At 48.7% G+C, this 13,922-nt stretch overlaps 1 protein-coding gene across 6 annotated transcripts; it reads left to right on the top strand.

Annotated features, from left to right (window-relative positions):
• Positions 1-1,817: 1,817 nt before the first annotated feature.
• On the top strand, positions 1,818-7,129 carry HAPLN2 (hyaluronan and proteoglycan link protein 2). Of its 6 annotated transcripts, none has more exons than XM_006051965.4 (8): positions 1,818-1,973; positions 2,523-2,584; positions 4,511-4,697; positions 4,779-4,884; positions 5,085-5,438; positions 5,635-5,751; positions 5,895-6,077; positions 6,500-7,129. In XM_006051965.4, the coding sequence occupies exons 3-8, from the start codon at positions 4,653-4,655 to the stop codon at positions 6,778-6,780; spliced, it is 1,086 nt and encodes a 361-aa protein (XP_006052027.3). In that variant the 5' UTR covers positions 1,818-1,973; positions 2,523-2,584; positions 4,511-4,652; the 3' UTR covers positions 6,781-7,129. The 6 variants fall into 6 exon arrangements, with proteins under 6 accessions (XP_006052027.3, XP_025143438.2, XP_006052028.3 ...); XM_006051966.4 differs by having other exon boundaries at positions 1,819-1,973; positions 2,526-2,584; XM_025287651.3 differs by lacking the exon at positions 1,818-1,973 and adding an exon at positions 2,177-2,280.
• Positions 7,130-13,922: the final 6,793 nt, after the last annotated feature.

Raw genomic sequence — 13,922 nt, 5'->3', positions numbered from 1 at the left:
CCATCACCAAAGATCCAGCAAATTGGTCAGCTGAATGAGCCTGGAAGGCAGAGGCTGACCCTGGGGTGTCAGGAAAAGAGGTGTTGGAACTCCAGGCTCATCCCAGATGATTCCACTTCATCCTGGTTGGTAAGCAGTGAGAATGGCAAAGGCCTGTCCTCAGAAGATGCTAGAAAAGATGCCATCTCAAGCCTGAGCAATCTTACCCCATTCTTATCTCACAGTGTCTTTCGGGAGAACTGAGAATGAGCGTGACCTTGAGCAAACTAAACACAGTTTGGTTACTCAGGGTATATTTATTCCTGGTCTGTTCCTTTCTCATTCCATACTCAAAGGGTTCTTTGGCATCTATCACAGTTCTAACCCTCCCTCCTTGCCCAACTGAGCCTTTTACGAATTTATACACCAGAGACTTCCAAACCACGACTCAGAAGCGGTGGGAGAAAGAGGTGAGCTGGAGAATAGGAGCACAACCACTGGCTGTGGGGCCTTTTTATGCTCCCTCTCTGCGGGAGGCTGTTTGTGTTGGGCTGAAGCCAATCAGATGCACGGGATCAGGGTGTCCTGGCAGAGGAGACAGGCAGCTCTTTGTCTCTTCTCATCTGTCCCTTTCTCTGGGAAGAAGAGGGAAGAGTTTAGGAAGAGATGGAGGAATGAGATAAGACAATCCATCCAGTTCCTAAAGAGCATCATCCTGGTGGGCACCATGCTGTCAAATATGGCCCCAGGGGAGACCTTGTAGCTGGGGGGCTGACTCCAAAGGTTGAAGAAAGGAATGGAAGAGGAATCAGCTGGAGAAGAACATTCTAGGCTTGAGTCAACAACTGCATTGTGTGGTCTTGGACAAGTCACTTTCCAATGAAATTAAATGAGGACGCTAATGATCCCAAGGTCCCCTCCAGTTTTGAAAGTGTAGGATTAGTCATTTGAAGCCACTGATGTTGGGTGGCAGAGGAAAAAGAAGGCCAAGAGGCCATTTGAAGCTTGAACCTTTTCAAAGTGGCTATTTACAGAGAGAGCGCTCCCTTTGCATCGATAGCATACAAAAAAGAAATGGGCTATTCTGGGTGTTAGAGAGATTCTATGTCTTGACCTGGGCCTGGGTATTTCCAGGGTATGTACACATGTCAAAATTATTGAGCTGTACAATTATGATCTGCACTTTGCTGTATGTAAATTCTATCTCAATAGGTTTTAAAAATGAGCTTAAGCTCTAGTAGGAGTTTAGACTTCAGAAAGAACTTCCTAATAAGGGGAATTTTAGAGAAGTGAATCTCTACTCAGGGAAGTTAAGGATCTCCCTTCTCTTGAGAGCTTCATCCATCTGCTGAAGGAGGAAGGGGGAATGAGGGAACAAATAAAATGACCTTTCTGAGAGCTTTCCAAAGTCCTTCCATCCTCAGAAATTCCTGAGTCCTTCCCAGAGACAGAAAAATTTTCCTTACTCTCTAATTTCCATCCTCTCCTATTGCAATGCTAACTAGTCACTCTGCCCTCCTTGGCACCCAGCCACCTCCCTGGCCTTACCCCAAATCTCTTTCGAGACTTGAAGCTTGAGTATTAAGGCAGATCCCATTTCAACCTTCTCACCAACTTTCTCTCTCCCCATTTTCTTCTCCTTGGGGATGTCAGTTCCTGTTCTGAACCCACCCCTACCCGGGCCCTTTTTCCGGTGGTGTGTGCCAGCCGGTCCTGCATCCCACATCCCCAGCTGTTGACATTTCGTTGCCATTACCCAGAGGATAAAGAAAGGGCCCCTGTTATCCAACAATAGGGGAAAAGAAGGAGACAATGGGAAATTGTGCTTCCGATGGGGAGGGGACAGAGAAGGAAAGGACAGACAGATGACAGACAGAGGGGGCTGGACAGAAGGGGTCAGGTTTCTTGAAGCAATTGGAGGTCCTGGAAGTCTGGTTCCCACCTTGACAGCCTCTTCCCATAGGCAATGCGCACCCAGGCGACGGAGGGCAGAGGTGAGGACTCTGTTGGGGGAGGGAGAGGGGTGCTGCTTAGAGGAGGATCATATAGAAAAGCAGAGGCAGCTGGAACTTGACACATAGATCTTTGGACCTCATTTGTAATTCATCCCCCTGCCCAGCAGTCCAACATCCTTATACCCACCAATCAATCTATCCCTTCTCTGGTCCAAGAGCATCTAGAAGAAACGAGGCACCCCACTGTCTGCAACATTTCAGGCAATCATTCCTGGGTTGCCTCCTTCACTCCATCCCTCTTCATGGGTTCCCGTTTCATGCTGTGTCTTCCCCTGGGCCCAGGGCAGTGAGTACCACAGACGCAGTGCCCTGTCACAAAGCTGGATCTGAGTCACTTGACGTGGCTTAGTGGAATGATGAGTGGGGGAGTTTCTGGTACCTTGGCTTCTTTGAACTCAGGGCAGAAGCATTTCCTCAAAGGTGGAAAAGGAGAGACCACACTGATCAGGGGCCCAAGTCCTGAGGCTCTTAAGTGCTTGGACCTCCCTGGACCCAGGCAACTCCTTCACCTGGAAACTCTTTCTCCAGCAGGACCAAAAGCTGCCAATCACTGCACCTGCCATCTCTGTGAAGAGGCCCACTTCTAACAGGTCAGTGTCAAAGTATCTTACAGCATATTATTGATCAGAATGTTCATAAAATAATTATCAGAGAAATGATTTTGTATTATATCTAAAAGTATCCCATAAAATTTTTGAATATTTCTCTTAAATAAAGCTTTATAAGTGAAAAGAAAAAGGGAGTAGGCACTGGAGCTGTTGGCCACTCTCTCATTCTCTGTAAGGAATGTGTGCGCCTGCTTTGAGACACAGAAATACAGGCCAGTGACTGAGAGCTTGAACCTCATGTTAAGCCTGGATCCAAGTCCCAGCAAATCCCTCCCCTGAACAGCTGTGTGACCTCATTCAAGAATCCTGACATGGCAGCTCCTTCAAGCATGTATAATTGGGATTCATAACCATTCCCAACTCATAGGATTGCTAAGGGGAGTAAATATAAAAGTGTACTTGAAAAGTGCTTAGAGCAGTTTCAGGCACATTTAACTTTCATGTGTTGGTGCTGGCTGTGGTTACTCTGGATCCCTCAACTGATCTCAGTTCCCACTCTCTCTTACCAGTTCCCACTGTCTCAACCAGGTGCTTACCAGGTTGTCCTGTACAGGAGACATGTTCTCTCACTGACTTCCCTGTCGCAGATGCTTTTCTTCTTAACCACTGGGAAGTCCTTTCTGCACCTAACCTCTGTCTCCTGCCGCATACTCAGCTCTGACCTTCATCTGCAGGAAGATGGAGCTTGGCTCCTTAGCCTTCAGAGTCCTCCTCCAAGTTTCCTTCCTCTTGCCATGTCTCTGCTCTTCTTCCCAAAAGTCCTTCATGTGAGCTCATTCATTAACACACATATTTATTTAGCACCGACTGTGTGCCAGAAACTATGCCGGCAGTTGCAGATAACAACTAGCATGTACATAGCACTTATCCATAGATATCAGGACCTATTTAAGCATTTCATGTATGTTACTTCATCTAACTCCACAACTACTCAGTGAGGTAGGCATGCTACTGTCTCCAGCATTTTACAGATGAGGACATTGACGCAGATAGAGGTTAAGCAACTTGTTCAAAGGAAGTAGAGGAATCAGATCTTAAAAAGGGATAAAACTAGGTTAAGGGGTCTTTAGCCCAATTATTTTAAAAAATGGCCAAGGTGATAAAGAATAGATAAGATAAAGAAGGGGGGAAATCAACTACTGAAATAACTGTGTTCAAAATAATTTTTAGTAGCTTTATAATTTCATACTTTATAACTTTATAATTACTGGAAAGCTCACTGATGTAGTCTACATATGCATATGCATTTAACTTTCAAATTCACACTGCTAATTTAGCTGCTAATAGAAATACTTCTAAGGGGAAAAGTTCTGAGTCCAGAGCAGTAGGAAAGCCAGAGTGGTAGATCACAGTGCATTGCAGTGTGATGAAGTGGGAGCGAGAGGAAAGGTTTCCCAGAGGAGGTGAGGCCCAAACTGATTGCCTGTAAGAAGAAGGTGAGGGTGAACTCGGACTGTGTTGGAGCCAGAACATGTCTGGAGCATAGTGCCGAGGGCACAGGTGGTGAGGAGTGGGGTAGGGGGGCAATGCTGGAGGTGCCCTGAGAGGCTGGATCACAGAGAGCCTTGGAAGTTGGGTTAGGACACTGGATTTGATCCTCATTGGCAACGAGGAGTCACTGCTTTAAGCAGGAGAGTGACAAGATCATATTTACTCTGGCTTCAGATGGAGAATGGGTGTTGGCTGAAGATAGAGGCCAGAGATGGCAATCCAGAAGGGAAGACCTGGGAAGTCGTGCTTGTCCTGAAAATGGATAGGTAGAGGAGGCTCAGTCAGGACCTGCTGACTGAAGGGACAAGAGAGGAAAAAGGATGAGCCCAGGAGTCCTGGGTCGGGGGGAGCGTGGGGGCGGGGAGGAGACTTTGTCACTGCCCCTTCCCCATCACCATCCTTTGCTAACAATTTCAGCCCCTTTATCTGCTGCCCTGGCTTCCAGCTGAACAGTCTCCTCTGAGGAATCCCGATGGGAGTTCATCATCTCCCCACCCCATTTCCTTAGTGCTAAAGTGAAAGAGAAGTCGTTCAGTCATGTCCTACTCTTCGCGACCCCATGGACTGTAGCCTACCAGGCTCCTCCGCCCATGGGATTTTCCAGGCAAGAGTACTGGAGTGGGTTGCCATTTGCCTTCTCTGAGGAAGGAGAGTGCTAAGGAATGCCCAACCTTGTGCCCCACAGACTGGGCTGACTCCCATCATGCAAGGCAGGATCAGCCTCCACACTCTCTGCCACTTCCTTCTCCCTTGGGCCTTCACCACCTTCCACAGAGCCCTGGGGAGCCAAGGTAAGACCTTAATTCGGCCCAGAATCTGGAGAACAGTGGTGGGGAAAGTGGGAAGGGTTGTTGGAGGTCCTCAGGGACTGAGTCATTTCTGAGTGAGCAATGGAGAGAGGTTTGGGGGGGTCTGGGGAATGCTGGCTTTGGACAGGCACTTGGGCAGTGGGGGTCAGGGGGTTCCTGCCACTGTGGCCCCCTCTGCTCAGCACCCCACCCTGGCCCCCACTACCTCCTGCCTCCCATCCACGAGGTCATTCACTCTCGTCGTGGGGCCACGACCACGCTGCCCTGCGTCCTGGGCGCCCCGCCTCCCAGCTACAAGGTGCGCTGGAGCAAAGTGGAGCCCGGGGAACTCCGGGAAACGCCCATCCTCATCACCAACGGACTGCATGCCCGGGGCTACGGGCCCCTGGGGGGGCGCGCCAGGATGCGAAGAGGGCATCGGCTGGACGCCTCCCTGGTCATCGCGGGCGTGCGCTTGGAAGACGAGGGCCGGTACCGCTGTGAGCTCATCAACGGCATCGAGGACGAGAGCGTGGCGCTGACCTTGCGCCTGGAGGGTGAGGCCCTTCGGTTGCTGCCGCTTTCCTCTCTGGCGGTGGTTCGGCCGTCTCGTCTCAGGTCTCCCGGGGCTCCTCTCCAGCCTCTCCCCTTCCCTGCTCCCGGAGCCCCCAGCCCTTTCTCCTAGGTTGCACCGCCCTTCCTTCCCCCCTCCTTCTGCCGGCCCTCTCCAGGCTGTCTGCCCCCCACTCCCAGGTGTGGTGTTTCCGTACCAGCCCAGCCGGGGCCGGTACCAGTTCAATTACTACGAGGCGAAGCAGGCGTGCGAGGAGCAGGACGGACGTCTGGCCACCTACGCCCAGCTGTACCAGGGTGAGTGGCCGAGCCCGGGTACCGCCCAGGCTCCCTCCAGGCTGTCGCCTGGACCCCAGGGGAGGCAAACTCCGGGTTTGGCTCCCGCCTGTGACGCGTTTGATCCCGCTACCCCTTTTCCTTCCCCCGCCATCTCCCGCCAGCGTGGACCGAGGGTCTGGACTGGTGCAACGCGGGCTGGCTGCTCGAGGGCTCCGTGCGTTACCCTGTCCTTACGGCGCGCGCGCCCTGCGGTGGCCGAGGTCGGCCCGGGATCCGCAGCTACGGGCCCCGCGACCGGAAGCGCGACCGCTACGACGCCTTCTGCTTCACCTCCGCGCTGTCAGGTAAGGGGCGGGGCGAGCCATCTTCCGCGTTCGGAGCGGCCCGGGCCTGTCCTGCACGCTACAGAGGAGGATCCGACCTGAGAATGGGGGGGGGGGGGGGGGGGGGCGCGGGGGGCGGGGCCAGAACTCGGGCCTCAAGAATGCGGCGGGGAAGGTAGAAGGCTAGAGGCTTGAGGTTACAGGCCAACTCCTTTGAAGGCCTCGCCCCTCCGTCGCTCTGCCTACCCAGCCTCCAGCCTGTCTTTTACAACCTCACCTGCACCCCCATTCTCTATACTCCCACTCCTCCTACCCAGGCTCGGACCCACCGATCCACACCTGCCCCTCTCCCCCACCCCGACTCTGCCCCCTCGGAGTCTGAATTCCACCATGCCCCGGCCGGCCCTGCCCTCGGTCAGTCGGTGACCTGCTTCGGTTCCCAGGTCACGTGTTCTTCGTGCCCGGGCGGCTGACGCTGTCTGAAGCCCACGCGGCCTGCCGGCGGCGCGGGGCCATGGTGGCCAAGGTCGGGCACCTCTATGCCGCCTGGAAGTTCTCCGGGCTGGACCAATGCGACGGCGGCTGGCTGGCGGACGGCAGCGTGCGCTTCCCCATCATGACGCCTCGGCCGCGCTGCGGGGGTCTCCCGGATCCCGGAGTGCGCAGCTTTGGCTTCCCCAGACCCCAGCAGGCGGACTATGGGACCTACTGCTACTCCGAATAGGGGCCCACCGCACCCCCTCCAGCGCGCGCGACAAAGCCTGGGAGTCGTGGCGGGGGTCTCTCGCCACTTTCCCGAGAGCCTCCGCTTCCATCGGACTAGGAGCAGCTCCTCCTGACCCGCCTTCTCGACCGAAGGCTGCGGGCCAAGGATCCCGGCTGGCCCGGCGTCGGGGAGGGGAAGTGGTGGCACCCCGGGTGGTAGTGCGCAGCTACGAACCTCTGACCCGAGGCGGTTCGCGCCCCACCCCCACCCCGCAGCAGACGACGCAGCCACGGCTAGGTGACGGGAGAGGCGTCCAAGGGGCATTAACTGACTTCTATCCGGCAATAAAAATAACCTGAGGACTTTTTGTGTTGGGTGAAGCTGTCAGCGAGGCGTGGGGCTGGGGATGCGGGGGTTGAGGGGGATCACGTTGGATCCAGCGTGCTGAGCCAGCGCCTCGGAATACAGAGGAAAAGGAGGGGCTACTGCCCCTGAGGTATGAGGCTACAAGAGAGTCGGGATTTCGAGGTGCTGTGCTGTGCTCATTCGCCTCAATCGTGTCCGACTCTTTGCGACCCCATGATCTGTAGCCTGCCAGTCTCCTCCGTCCACGGGATTTTCAAGGCAAGAATACAGGAGTGGGTTGCCATTTCCTCCTCCAGAGGATCTTCCTGACCCAGGAATGGAACCCGTGTCTCCTGCTTCTTCTGCACTGCAGGCAGATTCTTTACGATGGAGCCAGCTACTGGAAGGAGGAGAGGGCACCAAAAGGCCTTAGGAGAGTTGGACACACCGTGGGCAGCCTGGCCTTGGATAGAATTCAGTGTGATGTTGTGCCAGGCACCACGCGGGGGCGCCACACGCCTACCTAAGGTTACTGGCTAGGAGCGCTCCAAAGCCCCAGGCCTAGCCCCTGGGCACCGCAGAACAAACAGAAGGTGGACCTAAATATATTTCAAAATGTGTTTGTATCCTGCCAGTCTCCCAGAAGAGTTCGCATGACTACTATTAAAGGCAGGAAAGTCACTCCGTTGTTACAACTGACCGGAAATAAACTCAGAAAGAGGAGGTGGCAAACGGATTCAATGAGGTTCTCAGAGGGCTGATTCTTCAGGGGGTTGTGCATTTGGTTTAGCGTTCGCCGCCGCCGTGGCTGCCAGGGCAGAAGGGGTAACTGAACCGGGAACACTCTTAACATCAGGCTAAAAGAAACACACCTGTAACTCAAGAGACAAACTCCAATATCATTAATTCATTTTCCTTAATGTATATTATATATTTTATTTACTTATTTCTGTTTAAGCCATCTTTTCTTTTTGGGCCATGCCACAGTTCCCCCACCATCCAGGCAGTGAACAGTGGGGAGCCCTAACTACTGGGCTGTTAGGAAATTCCCTGTTCAAGCAATCTGTACCACAAAAAGCTTGGGCTAGAGAATAATCATGACTGGAGCAAAGAGTAGAACTTCCTTTTCTTTTCTTTTTTTTGAGTATGAGTTTTCAATGATGCTTGATCCCTGTTGTAAAATGGCTTTCCAAGAGGATTCTTGCAATCATTGATAAAGAGCATTGATCCCATGGGACTTTATATAAGGGACAAAGAATGATTGAATGAATATCATCTTCAATAATTGGCATATAGCAAATGAAATATTTGTGACAGTTCCTAAGCTTTGATTTTCTCATCTTGGTCATGGGATAATAATAACTGCCTCCTGAATTTGTTGTGAGCAGTAATTGAGACAATGCATGGACTGGGTAGTACATGCCTGATACACATAAGAGGCACTCAGTAAGTGGTGCCTTTAATAATTAATGAGTTATAATGATGGTAACAGAATAACAATAATAATTATTGTTCAAGTTCTTACCAGGTAGCCCGTAGAATTTGTTGCTGTACAGCAATGATTAGTCAGGATGAGCTAAATTATGCTTTGATAACAAACAACCCCCAAATCTCAGTGGTTTAAAACATAAAGATTTATTTCTTAATTGGCCACATGTTCGTTATGGTCAATAAGTGGACTCTTCTCATTTTAGTCATTCAGGTATCTATCCAGATTGACAGAGCAGCCACCATGTCATATGCCATCAATCACCATACCAGAAGGAAAAAATAAAAGAGCTCTAGAGGGTTCTTTTATTTATTTTATTTAATTTTATTTATTTATTTTTATTTAATACAAAAAATAAAATAATTTATTTTATTTAATACAAGCAATTAAAAGCTACAGGTCCCAGGGACACCAGTCTTGTCTACAAGACGAGTATTCTCCAGAACTAATCACAGGGCCCCGCTCCACCACAAGGGGGCCTAAAAGAATTAGAAATACCTGGTGAACAGAAACAGCACCCATGTCTACCAGCACAGCAAGGAGAGCAGTCTAAATTCTGGGACATACATAAGTGAGTAGTCACCCACTCCCTTACTCTTCTGGGTTTCTAAGTTCTGGCTTATTATGTAGTCAGAGTCCCAGAACGTCAATATCTGAGGCCTCGCAACTCAGACTGTAAGAAGATAGCTTTTTTCCTTCAGTATATGAGAAATGGTCATGGGAGAAGCTTTTCATTTGCTGTAAAGCTTTGTTTCTTTGCCCATTAAAATATATGACCATGAATTCTTACAACTACTCTTCATATTGCTAATACTATTATCTTTTTGTTATAGACAATTTAAAACATACACAAAATAGAGAAAATAGAATAACAAACGACTCCATCTTCCAGCTTGACGATTTCAAAATTCTTCTCTCTTGAGTCCTCTCATCTGTGTTTGCTTTTTGCTGGAGTATTTTAAAGCAAATATTAAACAGCCTATCATTTCACCTGTAAATACTTGGTTTGTATTTCTAATATATAGTGACTTAAAAATCATAATTCTACTATCATATTCCTCAATAAAATTACATTAATTTTATCTAATATTTAGTTCATAATAACTTTCTTCTGAATGTCTAAAAATATAACTTTATAGTTTATTTGCTCAATCCAGGATCTATACTGCATTTGATTTTTTTTGGTTAAGTATCTTTTAAACCATAACACTTCTTCCTCTTTCATTTTTTTTCTATGCCATCTTGTTTGCTTGTTTATGAAACTAGGTCACTTTCCTGTCGAGTTTCCCACCTTCTGGATCTGGCTGAGTGTATCCTTGAAGTGTCATTAAATATACTCCTCCACCCCCTGTAATTACATTTTGGAATTTGATTAAGCTTATATTCACTCTTTTCCCCAGGAATATTTCATAAGTGATAACTGGCGTGCTGCAGTCCATGGTGTTGCAAAGAGTCAGACACGACGTAGCAACTGAACAACTGTGTACTTCCTCCTTCGTCACATCAGGAGGCACATGGTGTCTGGTTGTTGCACTAGAATAATGATGCTAAGACTGATCAGTAAATTCAGGTAGTGTGAGTCTATCCATTCATTATAAAGTTCTTAACTGTATTAATTCCTATGGCTGCTGTAACAGGCTACCACAAACTTGGTGGCTTAAAACAATAGAAATTGTTCTCTTAACAACAGTCTGGAGGCCAGAAGTCCAAACTAAAGGTGTTGGCAGTGTCTCACTCCCTCTGGAGGCTCTGAGAATTCTTTCTTGTCTCTTTTATCTTCTTGGGGCGGGTGGCATTCCTGGGCTCTTTTGGCTGCATCACTGAAATCTCGCGGCTTCCCTGGTGGCTCAGCTGGTAAAGAATCTGCCTGCAATGTGGGAGACCTGGGTTCAATCCCTGGGTTGAGAAGGTCCCCTGGAGGAGGGCATGGCCACCCACTCCAGTATTCTGGCCTGGAGAATTCCATGAACCGTATAGCTCATGGGGCCACAAAGAGTCAGACACGACTGAACGACTTTCACTTTCACTGAACTCTCTGCTTCCTCCTTTTCAAGTGCTTGTGTCTCCTCTCCTGTCTCTCCTTAGGATACTCGTCATTGCATTTGCCTTACCAGGATGATCCCTTCTCAAAAACATTAACCAAATTTCAGGAGTGAATTCATGTAATGAATTTCACCCACAAAGGCCCTTTTCAAAACAAGTTAACCCTTGCAGTTTTCAGGGATTAAGATGTGGGCATATCTTTTTGTAGCCATCATTTAACCCACTACACTCCTCAACTTCTTATCTAATGGCTACTGAGGATCACTTTCTAGATCCATTATTTTATTAAGAGAGTGAAATGGAGATGTTCTAATTTTGCCATTCCTCCTTCACTTATTAGCTGTGAATTGTCTATAAAGAAAAATGTCCCTTATCGACTATTTTGTTAACCTGACAGATGATAAGCCATTCAGGAGGGTAGGATTAATGTTTGATTCTCAGGACTTCCCTGGCAGTCCAGTGGTTAAGAATCTGCCTTCCAACGCAGAGGATGTGGGTTCAATCCCTGGTCAGGGAACTAAGATCCCACATGCCATGGGAGCAACTAAAACCCTAGCACCGCACCACATGCCTCAACTGCTGAGCCTGCACACTGCAACAAAGACCCAGCACAGCCAAATAAATAAACATTTTAAAATGTTTGATTCTCTTCCATTTGTCTTAGATAGGTGTTATGGAGTGAATGTTTGTGTCTCCCTGCTCCTAAAAATTCCTATGTTAAAATCCTAATCCTGGATGTACTGGTATTTGGAGATGGGAGCTTTGGGAGATAATGAGGTCATGAGGATGGAGCCCTCATGATGAGATTAGTGCCCTTAGAAGAAGAGACTTGGGAGAGCTTGTTTCCTCTCTCTGCTCTCTACCATGTGAGAATACAATGAGCAGACAGTTGTCTGCAAACCAGGAAGGAGGCCCTCACCAGATGCCAGATATGCTGGCCTCCAGTACTGTGAGACATTTCAGCCACCCCAGCTATGGTAATTTGTTTTAGCAGCCTGAACTGACTAAGACAACAGGGTTCCCTACAAGTAGATGCGAGTCAAGACTTTGAGTGCAAGGAGTTTATCTGGGAGGTCATGCCAAGGGGCACTGGTTGAAGACTGAAAAAGGGAGACAGGAAAAGGGAGAAAGCTGATGAAAAACTGTGATAGAGCCAGCAGAGGAATTGGGGCTGAATCCTGCTCGGGAATTCTGGAAGGCAGTGCAGAACCTGCCTCAGGAAATACCACCTGAGGGGCAAAGAAACTAAAGTACAGTAAGTCCCCAGATACGAACCTTCAAGTTGTAAGCTTTCAAAAATGCAAACATTCTTCACTGGATTGTTGTTTCAAGAGGGTAGATAGAATTGACACCGTAGAGGAACCAGAACCCGTGCCATCAACGTCAGGTGAGAGTGAAACTGTGGCTTGTCCTCTGTCTCCTGTTGCTGACAATCTTTCAGCTTTACCATCTCCCACCTCCTCTCCCTCCTCCAGTCAATAATTCCTCTTGCCTGCTCACTTGATGCCAGCCCCTGTATGCCAGCTGTTGTATTGTACTACTGTACTTTTCAAGGTGCTGTCCTATAAAGTTAAAAATGTTACCTTTATTTTTTGTGTTTGTTTTTTATGTACATATAACTAGTGTGTGAAGTATTATAAACCTATTACAATACAGTACTATATAGCCAGTTGTGTTAGTTGGGTACCTAGGCTAACTTTGTTGGACTTATGAACAAATTGGACTTATGAAGTGCTCTCCGAATGGAACTCATTTGTATGTAGAGGACTTGTATTACTGGTCAACTTCCTGTCTGAAAGCTGAGGGCTGCTTCTGGGAGCGTTAACCCTTTCGCATTCCTGGCTAGCCCTGAGCACGGACAGGCTCCCACAGCCAGAAGAAGACACCGCCAGGTAGAGTCACAGATGCTCTCCCAGAAGCCTTCCGCTTCAGGGGTGAATGCGAAGGATGTGGGTCACAGCCACGCTCCGCCATTTGCACTGCTCAGACCCATTTGTGTCTCCTTAACTAGATCACTTTGCTCTTTCACTGATTCTTCAAGGTGGTAGCTGATCACAATTTCTAACTCTTTAAAGAGAGTATTGGCAATTCTTCTGGCAGTCTAGTGGTTAGGAATCAATGCTTTCATTGTTAGGGCCCGGGTTCAATCCCTGGTAGGAAAACTAAAATCCTACAAGCCCTGTGGTGTGGTCATACAATTTTTTAACAAGAAAGTCTTACAATAGGAGGGTTAGTGGGACAAACAGCTTGGTTCCAAGGCTGAAATCAATATTCAACATCTCCCTCCTCTACCATTCATTCTGTTGGTCTATGAGGCTTTAACAATGGAAAAACCCTGACCTTCATTCCCGAAGGCCTCAGTCTTTCATTATCATGCCCTTACCAGGCCAACCTTGCTGGAACTGCCTATTCATGATTATCACTGGACATGGGATAATCAAGATCAAGCATCTTTGCCAATAGAATTCTTTCTTTGCTTACTGGTCAGTTGGCACGAGGTGCCCAACCTGACCCGGAAGCTGCTACAGCCTTAGGTTTAGTGATTCCCTTCCTGTGACACCTGGTAGTTGCATCTCTTGCCCTAGGAACTAGGACTGCTAATCCTGCAGAGCCTAAATTGATAGGGACAGGAGGCACAAATTCCCTAAGTGGGTCACTGGTGAGGGGGTATTGCTTCCTCCATATCCTGGTTCCTGTACCCATGGTTTCTAGCTATCTGGGACACAGCACCATGTAATGGCCACTGGTTCAAAATACATATACTTCGTTGTAAAGCCAGTACCCCAATGCCAGAGGATGTTTTCCCCAAGCTGGTATTTAGATATGCTGTAAAGAGGCCACACTAATGTACCACTAGGTTGGCAGTTTCAAAGAGACGTTGTATATTGTAGGGTCAGTGGACCCCTGTGATCCTGTGCCCACTGGCACATTTACTTCACTGTGAGTAGATCCCCTTGGTTAGAGGTGATACTACATGGTGTCTCATATGGATAAACCCTTTCCTTTATGTCCTTGGATATAGATATTGGTGATGGCCAAGGTACTTGGGCAGGGAAAACAAAGCCATATCCAGAATATGCATTAATCCCAGTAAGGAGTTGCTGCTCCCCACCTCCAGACTGAAAGAGGTATGTTGTAATCAATATGCTCCCCAGTGGCTGGTTGGTGTCCTTGAGGGATGGTACCATGTTGAGCTAACATCTGTCTCTGCTGCTGAGAGGCTGAACATCCAGCACTGGCAGCAGCTAGATCGGCCTTGGTGACAGGGAGCCCATGCTGGTGA

This window comes from Bubalus bubalis, chromosome 6 (genome assembly GCF_019923935.1).
Source record: "Bubalus bubalis isolate 160015118507 breed Murrah chromosome 6, NDDB_SH_1, whole genome shotgun sequence".
Taxonomy (NCBI): Eukaryota; Metazoa; Chordata; class Mammalia; order Artiodactyla; family Bovidae; genus Bubalus; species Bubalus bubalis.
This window is presented reverse-complemented; position numbering and strand designations above follow the sequence as displayed.